The sequence below is a fragment of the Cupressus sempervirens genome, chromosome 7 (genome assembly GCF_028749045.1).
Source record: "Cupressus sempervirens isolate cs-2001-9-10 chromosome 7, ASM2874904v1, whole genome shotgun sequence".
NCBI lineage: Eukaryota > Viridiplantae > Streptophyta > Pinopsida > Cupressales > Cupressaceae > Cupressus > Cupressus sempervirens.
In genome coordinates, this window is record NC_143124.1 from 637,161,078 (window position 1) to 637,180,861 (window position 19,784).

The 19,784-nt window shown below is 34.0% G+C and overlaps 1 protein-coding gene across 9 annotated transcripts in view; it reads right to left on the bottom strand.

Annotated features, from left to right (window-relative positions):
* LOC149548297 (uncharacterized) overlaps positions 1-19,784 on the bottom strand; it is a 149,283-nt gene that overhangs the window by 42,813 nt on the left and 86,686 nt on the right. For all 9 annotated transcript variants that reach the window (XM_089792391.1, XM_089792384.1, XM_089792389.1 and 6 more), the window contains one exon: positions 19,612-19,717. In XM_089792391.1, the coding sequence (XP_089648517.1) occupies positions 19,612-19,717 (106 nt within the window). The remainder of the gene's footprint in view (positions 1-19,611; positions 19,718-19,784) is intronic.

Consider the following 19,784-nt stretch of genomic DNA (forward strand, 5'->3'; position numbering starts at 1 on the left):
TGCCATTCGCCCTCCAAATTGTTTTGCACGTTTTACAATGTCGGATTGGATTGGTTGCTCCATCACCATCAAATTTTGGCAATTTTTTCTTTGGTCATGCCATTATTACTAGATGTGTAGGGGCGCTATTCTGTACTGCGACACTAACGTTATGTATTCCGGCACCAACACTTTGTATCCCGACACCAACGCTTTGTACTTTGGCACCAATGCTTTGTATCCCAACACCAATGCTTTGCACTCTAGCACCAACGCTTTGTATCCCGACACCAATGCTTTGCACTCCGACACCAACGCTTTGTATCTTGGCAGCTGTGCTTTTTGGTGGAGGGGTCTTCGTTAAGTGAATTTGTCCGTTCTGGAAGTGTATCATGGACGAAGAGTTCTCTCCACACATGCTCCCTCGGCACTCCGAGTCGTGCAAGTCGATTCCCTTCCGTCTAGATTCTCTTCCCTTGGCGAATACAGGCTCAAAAACTCGTCCCTTGCTTCTTCCACCAATTCCACCCGCTGTCGAGTCTCCAACAATTCCTCAGCACTTCGGTGTCCGTCAGCAATCTTCTAAAACCTCCTGCGTTTGGCTTGTTGTGCCAAGATTAAAAGTTCTTGCGCAATACATATTCCATCTTTTCCCTTTATTTTATTTCGATCCTTGTTAAGCTAATTTGGCATTAATCTTCATTCCTCCCTCCTTCCAGGTTCATGGGGCAATGGCGTCAAATGTTTACCGTACTAGGGTAAATGAATCAATGCATACAGACAATAGATGAGAACAGCAAAACTCCTTGTATTATTCGCATATGCCTAGACATTACATTATGCTTATGATGATGATTACAATGATCCCAAAGGGTGTATATATACTTTCCGAAGAACCTTCCCGAAGGGGTCTGTCGGCTACATAACAAGAACCTTCCCAAGGAGCATATACCGACAACATACATCCTGACACACATCCTGTCGGCTACAACGACATTCTCTTCATCGGTAACCAAGTTCTCTATTCCATCTTCACATACCTTTGTATCCTCAATGAATGGCTGCTCCAAATTACTATTTTCCTTGTCCATATTTTTCTTCAATTCCTCTTTTAGTTTCTTTAAATTTTCTTCCCCTTTTTTAAGTTCCCTCATTAGGAATCTTATTTTCTCTTCTATCTCTTGATTCTTTCTAGCTTCCTCTTCTCTTCTCTTTTTTTTCTCTTCCTCTCTTTTCTTTGCCTTTTCCTTCTTTTTTTGAAAATCCCAATATGAAACCCATGCATCTAATAGTATCCTCTTATCATGAGATAAATCTCCTCTTGTGACCATTTTCTCCTATCTAGGTTCTCTCCACTCAACCTAGTCTTTTGGCCACTCCACAGGTTCTCTCCTCAACCTGTCACAACAAACACAAACTCACAATTCACCTTTGCCTGCACCTTTTCCTGAGCTCTAATACCAAAAATGATGCAAAGGTACACCTTTCAAACATCTCTTTTGGGAGTAAAACTCAAGAGGCTTCAATAATAGACATTTTCAACCAAATTAATGAGCTGGAAAATATCAAAACACTTCAAATATATACTCATAACTTTGACAAATGAAATTATAAAACCAATTCCATTATGAGAGAGTATATATATCAGTCAAACACATTTTTCTCAAATTTATAGCTCAAAATGATAACTAGAATAAAAGTTATTACTCTTCTCCCAAAACTGCTTACATAAAAATCAAGTTCAGACAAGTATGCACTAAAATGCTCACAACTTCTTCAAATCTTAATTAAATTAGACCAAACCAAAACCAAAAGAGCACTAACTCAAATACCTTTCCGAAAATATAAGTTGTAGGTCTGTATCTATTCATATGTTCTCATACCAACACAAACAATAGTCAGATTTCTGGAAAAGTAACTCAGAAATTTATCATAAAACTCACAAAAATAAACTTCTCTTTATTTCACCTATTCTTCCAGCTTCTCCAGTCACTACATTCGGAAAATCACGACTAGTACATCATATTTTAAAGGCTTTTCAAGTTCTATAACTAATTAATTACCCCTCATGACCATTCACCTTCTCTCTTACATGAACTTTACATATTGTCAATATTTTATGACAATTTTATTACATATTTGACAATTTTCACTATCTTGACAATATGACTCTAAACATAATGAATCGACATATTACATATCAAGTAGAATTAAATTAATCCTTTTACATCAATAATCCTTTGTTTAATCATGCTTGAATTGTAATACTATAATGAAATATTTCTTGAATCTCCATCCAATGTGTGCTCCTGCACCAACGGGAACTCACCTACCCAATCCAAAGCACTACTAATTAAAACACAAGAATTCTTCATGAAAATCAAATCACCAATAACAAGTGGTCACATAAGGCCTGGCTTACCAACAGACATGCTTCCCAACATTTGATACACACTCTGGCACAATAGTTTAACAAATGCTGGCAAACTTCTTCTTCCATCTTAGAGATGTCCCTCAGGTGATTTTATATGCCTTGTAAGGGTGCCTTTAGGGGTAAAACATGTCCAAGTCTCCAAAATGCCAAAAGAGTCCCACCAGATATAGGCATAATGACAAAATGAACGAAATCTTACTGAATAATGAAATTTTTCATATAATGCTTCTCCAAAGCACTGTGCAGAGCTAAAAGCAATGATGAAATTTATTAGCAAAAATGTCCACAAAAAGAAAACTTCTTAACATATTGCAATAATTAACATCTGTTCATGGACGGAATAGATGTAATGTACCAAAACTTCTAACATATTGCATGAATGTCTGGATATCAAAGATGCCTAGAATAAGCTTTGAACATAGCAGCCAATATCATAGGTTTAATCTTCATTATTCTGCATTGTCTTTCACTATTGTCCCAAAAAAGTAGTGACATATCTAAATCAGGGATAAAATTCATGCTACTCATCATCATAGCACACCATATAGAATAGATCAATGTTGTACATCATCGCAAGCACAAAATCTGAATCGCATGTTTTGACATCAATGGTAACAATGCCATATCTTCTCAACAATCTCCCACTTTGTGTAATGTCCCCATCTTTTTAACCTCTTAATGGTGTTCTAAGCCTTTACATTCTCCAAAGACTAAGTGAAGGAATAAAGAAAAATTGATTAAATTAATTTCTTATAAAGTCATTAAATAAATTAAAATTAAAAGGTGACTTTATATTAAATTAATTTAATTAAAAGTGACTAAAGTTAACTAAATAAATTAAAAGAATCTTCTAGAAGGAGAAATTAAATATTATTTTATTTCTTCTAGAAGGAGGTCCATCTATTGCTGGAAAAGAATCAATAGGAAGGGCAGCCTTATTGTTGAGCATCGAATGTGTTGCTATCTACTCTTCCAAATAACTTGTGAAGCCAAGGGTTTTTGCAGTTGCTACATTGATCGTTGGGAACGAACACTCCCATTGATTTGCATAACCAAGGTGGTGAAATATCTTCCGAAGGGTTGCGGCTATTGGAGAAGACAAATCAGTCTTTTTATTGTGCCAAATTTGTGGCCTAGGGCCAAATTTGTGGAGTAAGGAATAAGTTGGATATTGCTACAAGAAATTTGCTACAGTATTGCTGCTACAGTAACACTACTACAGTGATGGTGCTAGTGTCGTCGCTACAGTAACTTGCTACAGTGTTGTCACTACAGTAATTCGCTACAGTGTCATTGTTGCTACAAGAACTTGCTACAGTAAAAATCCAGATTCCCTTGAGCAATTTTCCAAGTTCCTATCTATTTCGTTTGTAATGCATGGAGGTTAGATTTGAATATTTTAGGGCATGTGAAGAATTTAGAGATAATTTGTAATCTGATTTATATCAGAGTTTACATCAGAATTGTTGTCCTAATGTCTTATTGATGTAGATGCATATTTTCTCATTTATAGTCAATGCTCTATGTTTCAAAAAAAAAATACAAAAACATTTGTTGTTGGTTATTTGGAGTTTTGCAAGCATATCAATTAAAGTTTGGCATTTAGAAAGAAATCAGATTTTAGATCTGCAATATATATATCCCTTGTGTGCAAAGTGTTTGACGAAATGCTCAGGTTAGAAATCAAGAAATTAAAATCAGAATTGCAAGGATATTACATTGGTATCAGAACTTGCTTGTAAGGTGTTTGACAAAATATCAAACGATTGAATTAGAGAAGAATTTGGCATTGACGAAGTTATAACCGGTTGGGGTTATTAGACATTGTCATTAATGGCAAAAGAACAAAAAACTCAAAAAACTTCAAACTACCAAAACTTCCAATTACTCCCCCTTTGACAAGCAAATCCTTTTTTTGTTTCTCTTCATTTTCTTCCCCTTTTTGTCATCAAAGGCAAAGGGTCAAATAAGAACATTCTCAGGAAATTAAGTGGTATTACACTTTTTACATTTTTTCTAGTACCTTTGTTTTACAATTGGAAGAATTTTCTTCCAAGCTTATACTGCAGAAATCATTCTAGCACACATAATGTCATGTAAAACAAGCAAATCAACTAAAGACGACAGAGAAAGATTATCTGAAGATGGTCATTGTTCTTCACAATTCTCTACATCAGAATTAATCCAGAGAGATGATCTAGCTAGACTTCAACAATTTCTTTAATCAACCAAAAAGTTCTAACGAGATTTTCCCTATCGCTGAGTGGACAAAAGCTCAACTTGCAAAACACTCTCATTCTTTGTTTTCCATCTTTATATTTGTAGAAGTCAAAGCACTTCCCAATAGCATTCAGTTAGGATTCAATAGCTTCAATTTGGCTTCTAAATCATCAAAAATAGTAGGCCAACACAGACAACACCTATAGATGTCAAACATCACTTTAATGCACTCTTGTCTCATTGATGTCTTTAGACAATTTTTGTTGCCATTAACGCATCTTTTCTCAATCCTAGTTTTGATCTTTTGTCCTTACAAATCTTTCTTGCAACAAACTTTCTTCAACAACTTCTACCTAATCATTCGGTAAAGAGTCAGAAATAGTAGAAACAACAATACCCATTTTGAGTAGATAATCATCTAAAGCATCTTCAATTCTACACCTACTAACCAAGGAGAAGGCAAACCACTTTCCACCATTCCGTTTCAAATCACCCTCATCCAACCTAGAATGAATTTCATCTTAATCAAAAAAGTCAAATCGAAATGGAGACTATTCTTCCTTCACTTTCTCTTTTGAGATTTCAATGATAACTTATTTTCCCTTTGTGCTACTTTTCCTCCTTTTAGGTTCTAGAGGGGAACTACCAATGACAACCTCTAATTCTTTCTCAACAAAGAAGGAACCCTCCTCAAAATAACTAACAGGCATAGCACCAGATAACATCAAACTAAAATACAGATCCATCTTTTATGACAGGGATGCCGAATTTCCACTTAACATTTTCCCTTGATGATAATGAAATCCGAAAGTAGAGTACTATACACATGAGCGGAGACTCAAAATGGGAAGAATAAACCTTATCCAAAGGCGTTCTGATATTCTTAATTAGATTCTTCATTATCAAACTAAACAAGTCAAAATGAGCGGAGACTCAAAATGGGAAGAATAAACCTTATCCAAAGACATTCTGATATTCTCAATTAAATTCTTCATTATCAAACTACACGAGTCAAACTATTCATTTTCCTTCATAATCATGTGTGCAAGATACACAACAATAGTCAATGTAGAAGCTTAACGTATCTGAAAGTTGATTTCGCAAGTTATACCATAAGAAACATATGTGACTGCAGGATTGGAAATGGCGTTTATTAAATTATTAATAAAACTCAGGGATCTTTTTCAATACCAGTAAGTTCCTCGACATCTTTGAATTTCACTTTATTCTTCCTAAGGAGGTTACAATATTGCGCGATCCAATAATAGCTTCAATGGCTTCCTTAGTGATCAAATAGAATTTGTCCAAATTAATGTTGTCATCCTTAATGTAAAGAAACCTGCTAGAATTTGGCCTAAGTTTTCATTTGGGCCGCTTGTCATTTCGTGAAACAGTTGTCGTCTTGTTCATTCAAAATTTGGGTTATGAGTTTAATTGATGTTTGATGAATAATGTGCTCATTTGTTTGCAATATGTTTGGAGAGGACTCATAAATGTTCACATATATTTAGCAATGTATATCAACATGAAAATGATGCACCATATAATTTCAATATGTATTCAAAATTTTTAACAACGAATACAAGCCCATTTAACCTTACGAACAAGGATTCTTCTTCAACAAATCATTGTCCCTTTGATTGAATGTGTACTTTAGAGTTTAAACTTTATACAATATGCTATAAGTAATTTGATAATAGCTAACCTTGCCTAATCAACATATAGGAGATTCTTGTTAATGTCTCACGACTTACAAAAGTATGATATCGTGTTCTTGGGTATGCACTTCACCAAAAAAGGCCTCAGTCAGCGTAGAACATCGTCACATCCAGCTCCAGCGATGGATTTAGTAGACCAGCCAATTACAATAACAACCAAATGAGTGTTGCGCAAAAGTATGAATGGGCACCAATAATGAAGAAAACCAAAATGTGGCAATTGAGGTGCACAAAAACAAGAGAAAAATTGTCTGGAAATGCCAGCTATATTTCATCAACAAAAAAACACCAAAAACGTGAGCCAAAAACAACTTGCAAAAGCTTGGAATTTTGCCACACACCTTCCAAGACTCAGGTTGATAAACAAACTTGTAGACGCTACCTAGTAAAGCTCAAGACAACTAAAAATGGCCATGAGAAATTGCAGACATCTATCCAAGGCTAAATTCATGTCTTTGGAACCACCAAGAGCGTCGCCTTAGGGTTTGAAGCTCACGCTCAATGTTGGAGAAGTATCTAGAAAGAAAATGTATGTCGTGAAATTTTCGCCAAGTCAATATTTCCCATCATTAAATGCTTCTCTTTCCATTGCTACTTAACACTTCATTTTAATATTTTACAATCTTATTCATGGTCGCTTAAAATAAATATGTTGCCGCCTCCTACAAATAGACCCATTATGTAAGACATGATTTAGGTGCCCACTATAGTTAGTATTTCAACATAAACTTGTATTAAGCCTTTGCAATAATCAAATTGGTCCTCTTCTATATAATGCCTCATTAGTTCAACCCTTGTCACCAAAATTTTACTTGGATTTAAAATATTTAAATTGCCCAAATCATCACTTAATTGGACCAATAATAACAATTAATTAGGAATAATTTAGAGGCTTTTTATTCAAAGCCCATCCATAATTAATTATCATTTTATTCCCTCCAAAATATTTTGCCTAGCCTACGGGAGTAAAATAGACTAGCGAAATCAATCATTGAAGCATTTAGGTGGAAAAGGATATTTAGAATCCTCGGTCATCTAGCAATCATGAATTGGGATCCTACAGAATCTATTCACCTTCCCATGTGGGATCCTCTTCTAGTAACCTCTCCATCTGATGAGGTATTCATGGATCATGCTATTCTTAACTTTCTTTCTCTCATATCCACAATATTGTCAAGGACTAGGACCAATTTCCCTTCCTCATCAAAGGGTGGCAATTGCAGAAATGAAGCTATATGTTGACCTAATGCCTTCTTGAGGCATGAAACATGAAATACATTATGGATTTTGCAACCTTCAAGAAGATTCAATTCAGAAGCAAACTCACCAATTTTCTTCAATATCATGTAGGGCCCATAGAAGCACGTCATGAGTTTTTTCATAGCACTTTTCTTGATTGTGGATTGTGTGTATAGTTATAGGCTTGGGAAAACAAAATCACCAACCTCAAAAAATCTCTCAACATACATCTTTTGTTGATTTTGAGCATGTTGTAAATTATCCTTAAGTGCCTTGAGTATGTCCTAATAATTCTATGCTATATCCTTAGCCTGAGGGACCTTACTGTCATCAAAGGCCCAATCAGAAAACAATCGTGCATCATAACCATATAAAGCCCTAAAGCATATCATGCCAATAGACATGTATTAGATAGTATTGTAGCAGTACTCGCCTAATTGCAACCACATGATCCAAGCATGTTGTTGCCTTGAAACATAATTTTGAAGGTAACACTCAATCCATTTATTCACTATTTATGTTTGACCATCCGTTTGAGGGTGGTAGCTAGTGTTGGGCATCAACTCTGTGCCTGCTAAATGAAATAGATCTTGGTAAAACATGCTGAGGACTCAGTTGTCTCAGTCACTAACAATGGTCTTAGGAAGTCTATGCAGTATGAACACCTCACTAAAAAAATAAATCTGCAACGTGAGGTACCAAATAATATGTAGGTATAGCAAAGAAATGTGCATATTTAGTTAATCTATCAACAACCACAAATATGCAGTCTCATCCTTGAACTAGTGGCATCCCTATAATAAAATCCATGGAGATTCCTTCCCACTTTCGTTTTGGTATAGGCAACAACTCAAGTAACCTACACAAAAAGTGCACCCAAACTTGTTTTGTTGGCAAGCCAAACATTTTCTAACATGTTGCAATATATCATCTTCCAAACCCTCCAAGTGAATCTCTCCAGAATGTAACAATAAGTTTTGAAGAATTTTGGATGCCCTGCTAGAGGTGTATCGTGAATTGCTCTTATGATCTTGACCTTAAGCTTAGAGTTGGGTTCCAGATATAGTATGCTATAATTCATGATATTATCCACTACAAAATATCTATAATCCTGTATTCGGCCATCAATTAACTCGCAGGTAAAAATTTTAGAGTGTTCAACCAATAATTGAAATTTTTGATTAGCAGAAATCTCAATAAGAGAGCAAAGGGTAGGTTTTCACGAAAAGAGCATTTGCGACAATATTTTTTTTTCCCTTAACATACTCCACATCAAGCATCTCTTTGTCATAAGTAGAGTACAACTTTTTGCATCCCTTAGCTTCTTTCTCTAAAACGCGATAGGAAGTTTGTTCTACATCAAAATTGCTCCAATTCTTTGTCCTAATCTGTCATACTCAACAACAAAAAGTTGCGTGAAGTCGAGCAATGCCAACACTAGACACGAACACATGACCTCCTTGAGCTTATCAAATGGCAACCATGTATCTCTTAGATTTTTGCCCAAAAAAATAAATGATAAACAACAATAAGGAATACCCAAATAGTTATAACATAAACTAGAAGTTACCCTGAAAAGAACCTTTCAAGATTGGAGGGAAAAACCTAGGCACACAACAAAAAATATCACTTTATTGATTATAAAATACAAGTGTACAATGCCTTTCGATTGATGCTATATATATAACAAGTAGAGAGACTTTTCACATTACAACCGAAGGTCTCCTGAAATTTCCCATTACTCTTCATTTTCAAATATGCAACTCTTTCTATTTGCATGCCTCAACACTGCGCATGACACATGTATTTATATTTAATATTACAAATATTATCACATATGTTCTCTTCAGCTGAAAGTGACCATAACGATAATAATGCCCATTATTCTAAAGACAAAGATCTCTATCGCAGCTACAATCTTCAATACTCCCTCTTAGCGAGATAGAGATCTTTAGCTAAACAATCACATAAAGATGCAACCAAAATGTCAATAATAAATTTTAAACATATAAATTCTTAAACAACATGTTATCACAACATAACATAATTCATGGAATCACTCAACATGAAAAATAAAGAATTGCAAGAATCAAAACCAAATTTATCACGGACTCTCTCAACATCATGGAATCTCTCAACATGACATTCCTGCAAGGCCTTTACATCACAGACCCTCTCAATGTGATGTTGTCATAGAATCTCTCAACATGACAAGCTTGCAAGGCTTATAAGCAGCTTACATCACGGACTCTCTCAACGTGATGTTGTTGTCATGTCCCCTTTTCAAATAATTAAAAAAGAAAATCTTTGCTAAGGCAAGCAGGCCCAAGAAAGTGAAGTTTCGGAAAAAGGGGGTTAATCTTTGGAAACCGTTGGACTAATAAATGAAAATTATTATTAAAATAAGTTTCATTAACCTCTCTTGGACGTGAGTTACAGTTATGCCCTCTTTTAAGGGGTTTGGAGGCATTTTGGGCTCATTCCAGAACTTGATTTTTGCTCATTCTTTGTTATTCTTCAGAGGCTGCCAAACCTATGGAGAAGGAGACCCAAGAACGGGAGTTTGCAGGTTTCCAGGGAGACCCAAGAACGGGAGTTTGCAGGTTTCCAGGAAGGCTAAGGACGGGAGTTTGAAGCCATTCCATGTGCATGCTCATACAAAGTATGCCTTTGTGCTGAACAGTGCAGATTTGTGAGTTTCCGGGTGTGTTTTTGTATGAGTTTGGTGTTTACAGTTGAGTATTTCATATCAGTTTGGGTTGCTGCTGTATACCAGACTTTTAAATGTTAAAATAGAGCTGAATATATATATTGGGACGTGATTAAACTTCTGAGATAGATTATTAGTGTTTTTGTGGTGTTTCCAAGCATATTTTGTGCTATATCGGGAGCCCGATGAGCATAGTTTTGGTCCTACAATTTCGAGCTGTTGTGTAAAAGCTATACGGATCTGAAAATGTCAATTTGTAGGCTGTTATGCTGCTGAAAGTTCTGTAAAAATTTTCATTTTCAGATTCATTAATAATTTGTGAAGTTGTGAAGCTTTTAGCACTATTTTCAGCATACCCGATTTGGGGTTTCTTGAGAAATTTGGTGGATCTTTGGGATATTAGCTGTTTGATTTTAAAGATCTGATTAGAGGTTGGAAATATCATGTAAAATCAGAAAAGGGACATTTCAGTTGTCATGGACTCTCTCAACCTGACTTCCAACTCCCATCACAGAATCTCTCACCGTGATGACATCATGGACTCTTTCTACCTGATACTCACTATTAGTCACTCATAAGTGAAAGAGTTATTAGATTGTCCTCACAATTTTAATAATTTCACATAAATAAAAAACTCATAATCAACAATAAAAATTACAATTCAGATTTGTTTCCAACAAGAGTCTCAAATTACACAATACCACAAACACTAAAAGCATGTATAAGAAAGGCAAGGATACTAAAAAGACTCCCTCTCAACCAAGAACAACTCCCTCAAAGCTGAACATCTCCTTCTGAATCACTCGCTCTATCTGAATCTCATATGCAAATATGTATCATTAATTTAATTTATCAACCAACATCCTCATTCAGTCTACATAATCATCTTATTGCATCTTGCAATCAAATAACTCACAAAATCAAATAGAGATCAATGCTCTACACTATTTCCAGTGATGAAATAAGAATTCAAGAAAATGAAAGACTTATCTCTGATTGTCTAAAAGTTATGAGCATAACATGCAAGAATCAGAAACACCCGAAGAATAGATCCTTTCTAATTGACGTCTACTCCCAGTTAATCAAAAGCCATACTGCAAAGGTCTCAGAATTTCTCAATAACAAAACTTCTTACAAAATATATGAGTTGCATTCACAAGGATCAATCACACATTGATCGTGCATATGCTCCACAACACAAATTAATACAAAATGACTATAATTAACAGAATAAGTGAACACCTCTATCACTGCAAATACGTAAGCTTTGCTTCTAAAAGAATGGGTTTCACAATAACCAAAGCTGTAATACATATATATACTCTTAAGATAATCAAAACATAATTTCGGAACCAGTTATGACTACACTCTATGATATGCAAAGCACAAAGAGATTGAAATTGAACAATATCTGAGAGAATGAATGATACTCGAATCAGCAAGCCTCTGGAAGACGAATAACACTGCAATTATGCTACAAGAAAAATACCTTCCAGTGAACAAACTTACTAAAGAAAACTGAATTCACATGCTCCAAAATGATATTAGTAAATAATTATAGAAATCTCATACGATATCACAAAATAATATATTAAACCCGATGATTTCTAAATACTCACACATGGGTTGAAATTATTTTTTTTAAAACATGCAAGATGATCATTAAACATACAAATATATATTAGATGAAGTTTCTATAGACTGGTAGACCAGAAAAAAAATCCAACAGAGAATGAAAAAAAAAACGGACACAACAGAAGGTGAACAATACACGATAACTAACAAACAGATAAATATGAGACAAGAAACTTCTACCAAGATAAGAATATAAAAAGGGGCACTCCATAATTATAACTTATTGAAAATAAAACACAGTCATGACATGCCCATAATCAAAGCCAATTCCTCTGCCAGAAGACTCAATCTAATCAATAAAAGAAGCACCATTCAGCCGACATTGACAAAAGGCAACACTTTTGCCCATAATCATAGAATACAAAAAATGCTTATCATAAATAAATCAAAAAAACGCTCAAACTACTTGAATTAGAAATAAGTAAATCGATCCACCGAAGATAGGCAGATACAACTTGACCAAGAGTGAATGGTAAAGTAACAGAAGAATGACTTGATGATGAGAGACGACTTACAAACACGAAGAAAAATTTTAGAAGAAAACACGAATTCACATGTAGAACATGAACGGTGCCAAGAAGAACACACGATGCCAAAGAGTGCGATACAAACCGAAATATGAGTGATGAACAATTTTGCAGCATCCCTCTGACAATGGAAGACTAGACATCGATCTTGTTTCAAGTATGAATGAAGGACAAAGGGCATACCTCGGTCAGGAAAATATCAAAATAAAAACTATCGACAACTTCCAGCATATTTACACGAAGATAATCTTTACGAGCCCCTAGACCTAGCCCCTTCAGCCTCTGCTCCACCGAAGGAGGCTGGCCCTTGCTCTTATTTACCCAAACCTCCTATACCCTTAGCCTATAGTAGTGAAAATTGCTTGGCCTTTAGGATACACCTGCTCACCTGAGATTGAATTGGGACAGGTGGGCAAGAAGTGACTGATCCTTGGCTGCCAATTGCTCTTTATCCATTTGTTATTTGTTTTGGCAGGCAGTTTACATGGGGATTTAAATCCTGGGAATGACGTCATAATTACGATATCCTTAATAGAACATTTCCAAGGAAATGACAAAGTCCAAGGATGAATAGCATCGAAAAGACTTCTGAACGAATATAATTAAAGATCATAAGTGTTATCTAAGGTTTTGAAACCCTAAATTTTTCTCTCCAACTCAACTATGTCAGAATTAAAAAAATGGTAAGCTTTTAAAAGTTATCATTTATAAATTATTTTGCATTGTATAATATTTAATTCTTTAAAAAGATTAAATATTATCATTTTTAAATGCAAAATAATTGATTATCAATATGACATTAATCTCTCACATAATAATTCTAAGGGAAAGTTGATAAACATGAAATGAGTTAATTCTTTAAGAATTAACGTTAATATAAAGTGCAAAGTAATTATTGCACTTAATATTTAAAAAATCAAAGCATGAAGGTGGAAATTTGGAAGTTGAGGGATAAAGTAAAAAAGAGAGAATTTAAAATAATTAATTCTTTAAAAGAATTAATTATTATTGTACTTTAAGGAAAACTTGTACGGGGAGAAATGAAATGGGTTAAAATGGAAAAAGGACGTAAAATAATTAATTCTTATATAGAATTAATTATCATTGTAATGGGAATATTGTTTCGGTAAGAAGTTGGGGCAGTTGCCAAACTTCTTTGCAAAAGTTATTTAATGAGGGAAAACTGAATTGTTAAGGGTTCTGGTTCTGGTTCTTGTTCTTCTCGGATTGGGAAATGTTTGTACATTTCTCTAGACAGGGAAGGCATTTTCATTTTGAGGATTTGTAATAGAGGAGGGAAATAACAGAGGATATTTATTTTGCAACTTTTTTTTCATGATGTAAGGGCAAATAATCATATGGTTGTTTGCTGGTTTATTTGAAATAAAGAGGGATTTACTTTGAAATCCTATGGTTTTAATTTATTTTCCTCTAGTTGGAAGTGTTCCTATGGTCACTCTAGTCACATTTGAAATAACTTCTTGCTCTCATTTATTAAGGTTTTGGTGTGTGATAAAATCTTGAGGTTTTATTCATCCAAATACGCAAAATGAATATTATAGTTCATTTCATTTCTTTGTAGATGGGAAGATTGATTAGATAGCCTCTGTGCTATGTATTTGATTTCCTTTCCAATTGTTTAATTTAAGGTTCACATTCATATCAAGTTGATGAATGAATGTTAGTGTTCCTTGTTTGCCTTCTGGTTAAAGGCATATCAGAAGATCAATTACTTTGAATCAAAAGGAGGGAGTTGTACCTCTATTTCAAAATTCAAAAAGCACTTGACAAGATAATTGCAAGTGACTCTATTGTTAGTTTCAGAGTTTGTCTTTCTTTTTGGATATTCAAGAGTCAATTGTAAAGGTGTTTTTGGAGAGGACAAACCTGTTTACTAACAATAAGAATGAAAAGAAACTGTGAGCACATAGAGACAACACCTCTTGCATAGAGTCGGCAAGTAAAAATAAATGAACATCGTAGAACTCAAAGGAAAAATAACTCTTGGCATAAAAGGATATGAATCGATAACTCTTCAGCGATACTATCAGGCGCTCACAAAGCAATGATAAACAAAGGATTTGCAATACAACATTCAGAAATAATCCCAAGATTCTTCAAGACGGCATTCAAAAAAATGTCTTTAAATCTTCACATCAAGACAAACAATCGTGAATTGGGAAAGAACTCCCTGCTTTACTTAATACATGCCCACACAAATTAACACACGTCTCACAAAAGACAAAAGACAGAAGAAGACAAAAACATTGATCATATTCAGATATTTCAAACCATTAATGGCAATAAGTGAGCATCATAACTTTAAAGGAAACTGACAAATAAAAGAGAAATAGAAATGATGATATGGAACACTCCTCGGCTTGAGTGACAATCATTAGAGGTAGGTTCTCTCATTGCTAATATAAAAACTATGCTCTAATACCATGTTGGATATTTGCCTAGGAAAATAAATGATAAACGGAAATAAGGAATACACAAATAGATACAACATACACTAGAAGTTACCCAAGGAAACCCTTCAAGGTTGAAGGGAAAAAACCCAACCACACAACAAAAATCTCACTTTATTGATCATAAAAATTCAAGTGTACAATGCCTTTCCCTTGATGCGATATAGAACAGGTAGAGAGACTCTTCACATTACAACCAACAGTCCCTTGAAATTTCCCATAACTCTTCATTTTCAAATACACAACTCTCCATATTTGGATGCCTCAACACATGTCATATGACACATGTCTTTATATTTATTATTACAAACATTATCACAAATGTCCTCTTTAGCTAAAGGTGACTATAACAATAATAAAACTCATATTTCTTGAGATAAAGATCTCTATCGCAGCCACAATCTTCAACAGTATCCTCTTTCTAATGGGATGCTCTCTTTTTGTGAGATTATAAGAGGTGATGTCAATTGGTGAGAAGCCTTTCACAAACCTCTTGCAGTCGAAACATAAACCCAAGAAGCCTCTCAACTCTAAAATATTTTTAGGTAGTGGTAGTTTGTAATAGCTTGAATCTTTTCTTGGTGCACCTATACACCATTAGCTCTAACCACATGTCCAAGGTAACGAACACCAAATATCAATAAATGTGAATTCACACTTGAAAACCTTAGCATATAGGGATTGAGCCTCCATGATACTCGACACCTAAGTCACAAGGTTCACCGAATTTTCAGCTTCAAATTCAAAATTCGGTGAACCTCAAAAAATAAAATAAAAATCATTGATATTCGCCTAAAATTCGTACTGTAACTTTAAAGTTGTGGTTTTGCAGAAATGATATTTTATGCCTCTGCATTTTAGGTGTTTCAACTTGTTTTTTTATAAATAAAAACGCCTCCATACTGAAAATGCACCATTTGTTTATGTTCAGCAACAGCGGCTAGGGCAATGTTTTGTCTGTCTGTCATCTACCATTTTCGTGGTGTTTGCGAAACTCCAGTCTGTCATTTCCCTGAAACTCCCTATCATCTTCTGTCGTAGGCTCTAAAATTTCAATAATATACGATTTTTATGTTATGTTTTTAAGTTTGAGTTCTTTTTATGTTTTAAGTTGATTATAGTTTATTTTAACTTATGTTATTATAATTTGTTATGATATTTACAATATTAAAATTTAATACAATTTTTTAAAAATTCCTATTCAATTGATAGGTTATGCTATGTTTTTATTTATTAATTTATGTTACTGTTATTAAATTAAATTTACAACTAAAATATTAATAACTTCATTCTTTGTCAATATTAAAATATTATAATAAATTTTGTTATAATATAAATTTTTTATATTTTTTATTTTGTAAATTTCAAAATTGTTAACTTTTATACATTTATTATGTATTAAAATATTTATAACTTTTAAACTTTAAATATTATATTAAAATGCTATACTTATTTTTGTGAACAATAAATATTATTATGGATTTTTATTATGCATTTATTATTTATTTTAGCTTGTAAATTGCAAAACGGTAATATTTTATAGGTCTATTTATTATTATCAATTTATTTATTATATTTTATTTTTGCTACCATTTTTTAATTTATATATTTCTTAGTAAACAAAAATGAAAAATCTTAATCTATTATATTTTTATTTTTATTGTCTATTAGTAAAGAAAAAATATAAGTTTTAATTATATTTTTATTCGATGTTTAAAACCTATTGTTTAATGATTTTATTTATTATGTTTCAAAACATATTATTTAGTGATGTTATTTTATTTTTAAAGTTAATCATTTTTTAAAATAAGAAATAATAAATAGCATGATCTTGTAAATATATAATAATAAATAGTATATACTTTTATGAGGCGAATTCAATGTCGAATTTTTTTGGAATTTTTTGAGTTGTTGAACTTCATTCGAATTTCATAGTTGTCGAACTTGAACTCGAACCTTATGACTTAGCTCAACACAACATCTAGGTATCAAAAATAGTCCTCCCAAGACTTACTCTATACCAAGATGTCATCAAAGAAGACCAATACAAATGTCCACAACTAAACTCAAAAAGTGTGATTCATAAATGATTGAAATATCACCAGTGCATTAGTGATTTGAATGGCGTGACGAGAAAAACTCAACTGTCTATAATTGCAGTCAAATGCAATCTTTTGTATGTCTTCTTCCTGGACTACTCGAATTCGGTGATAGCCTAATCAAAGATCAATTAAGGAAAAATACACAGCCCTATGCACCTCATCAAGCAGCTCATTGATCCCGGGAATGGGAAATCTAATTTTAATGTTTTCCTTGTTTAGAGCTTTGTTGGTTCCATCTTTCTTATTTACCAAAACAACTGAGGAGGCAAAGGGACTAGAGCTAGGACATATGTGACCCATGCTCAATAATTCCTTGATTGTTTTTTCAATCTCTTCCGTGAAATGGTGGGGATGTCAATAGGGCAAAGTGATAATTGGCTACCGAGTCACACTAGTTACCGAGTGCAAGTACCTTGCACATGAATCCAAATGCTAGAGCGTTATGGTACAGACGCAAGTGCTGTTGCATTTGAGTGCTCAGAGGAATCTCTTCCTTGAAATGGTGGGGATATCGGTAGGGCATAGTAATAACTAGCTACCGGGTAACACTAGTTACCGAGTACATGTACCCTACACATGAATCCAGATGCTAGTACGTTATGGTGTGGATGCAGGTCCTGTTGCATTTGGCTGCTCACAGGGAGAAAAGCCACTACCCATGAGCATCCAAGCACATCCGGCATCTGGGCCCATCCAGATGTGCTCATAAAAGTCTCAATATGTATGGAATCATAAACATAGACATATGTGTATGGCTTATTTGACTATTTGTAACCTATCAATCGGCATTTGACGTTGATCGATGATGACGTATCATACTATCAAATGCTTTTATTCCGTATGTTTCTTGTATTTTTTGTCTATATATACACACACGCATACATGTACCCAGATGCATCCAAAACCACCTAAAAAAATCTTATATCCATGCATTAGGTTCTCATACCCGCATCTGCATCCGGATTCAAACCAGTAACTTAGGTGTGAGTGCTCATCCAAGGGTTTTCATTTGTACAGATCAAACCGTTTCTTGCAGTGGACATCAATTTATCAGAATTTCTTATTAGACATCAGCCTGAAGCAAGAAAAGTCAGTATCAGATTTGCAGATCAGAATGCTGGATAGTGACTTCCATCAATCATTGGGTTTTGGAACCAGAGGTACCACTTACTGATGCATTATATCATAGCCATCTTGGACGTGGACTGCTAGAATTGAAGATCTGATCACTACTTCAACCAATCTGGGCAGAATCAACAGTATTTATCAGTCGGCAAATACAGTACCACACAAAGCTAGCATTACAGTGGTGGAAAGTTGGGGTTTCAAGCCTTCTAGGCAGAGATATGGTGTCAGTTTCACATTTCTGTAGAAGATTGGATTATATCAGAACATTTACAGTACAAAACAGAAGTTTTTTAAGTATTTCAAATCAACCAGCAAGCCTTATAGCTCCCATACTGGACATGGAGGTTAAGGCAGCAGTATTGTTCAAGAACCTGAGGGTTTTCCAGTGTCAGAAAACAGATCTGAAATTAGCAGCAAACGGTTATCAGGACAGAAACAATTCAATTTGTAATCACTTTATGGCATCAGCAAAAATCTCCTGGTGCGGCTATTATACTGTCCTTGAAATTGAATAAAATCAAATTTTTAATTGTCAGCTTCAGTATTGGAGTTAGTTTGCACTTTGCAGTAGTCAGGAGTTGGCTTGCAGTAGTTAGGAGTTCATTTGCAGCAGTTGCAATAGTAGTTTCAAGCATTATTAATGTTGAGCGAAAATCAGCATATCCCAAAAATACAAAAATTGAAAAGGATTCAATAAATTCTTCAAACAATGGTCAAAGTCAAATTTGAAAATATAATATAGAGAAATCAGAGTGGTAAATAACCATCCAAGGGTTGGTCATTACACCAATATTCTCTGTTCCCTTTTTTGTGTGAATGCCCGCAATCATTTTTCTTCGCTGGATATGGACCCCTTATGGGAGGCTCCTTAACCGAGGCTAATTTCTATCTACAAAAAAAAACGACTAAGAGATACAAACTAAATTATTATATCTACACAATAGGAGAACACAGAGATAAATATAGAACAAGCACGCAAAGAATCAAAACTACAACCCTAAAACTTTAGACAACTTTCTTTGAAATGTGCACATAAGTTTTAACCTAATACTTATTTTGATGTTTATTAATATATTTGTGCTTTGATTTTAATGTCCATCCCATGTTTTTTAGACACCTTCTGCAAACAAAATTGCATAATTGCTCTAAAAATATATATTTCATTATACAAATTTATTATCTAATTTTGCACTCCATTATTTGCAAACAAGAAAGCCAATATGAACCCATCTCTACTTTCCATGACATGAGCTCTATAATATTAAATAACATAAATTCTATAACATGAATCACTTTTGTCAATACAAAAAGCAGGTTGTGAACTTCAAAACAGTGAAATAAGATCCAAAACAGTTATGAAAGCAAACTAGAAAGTAAATGATGCAACATAATTATATATGCAATGGGACATAAAAACAAATCATTCTATTGTCAGAGAAGGAACTAACCAAGACTCGTAAATCCTGGTTCTATTTTTGCTTGATTCAATAAAGTTTTTATTACTTCAGCCTGATTCATATATAACTGTAGGCACCTTTCTATCAAATTCTGCACCTGTAATATAGATGGGTTGACATGTTAAAGCTTGTAAAACACAAAAATTCAAATGTTTCCATAATTT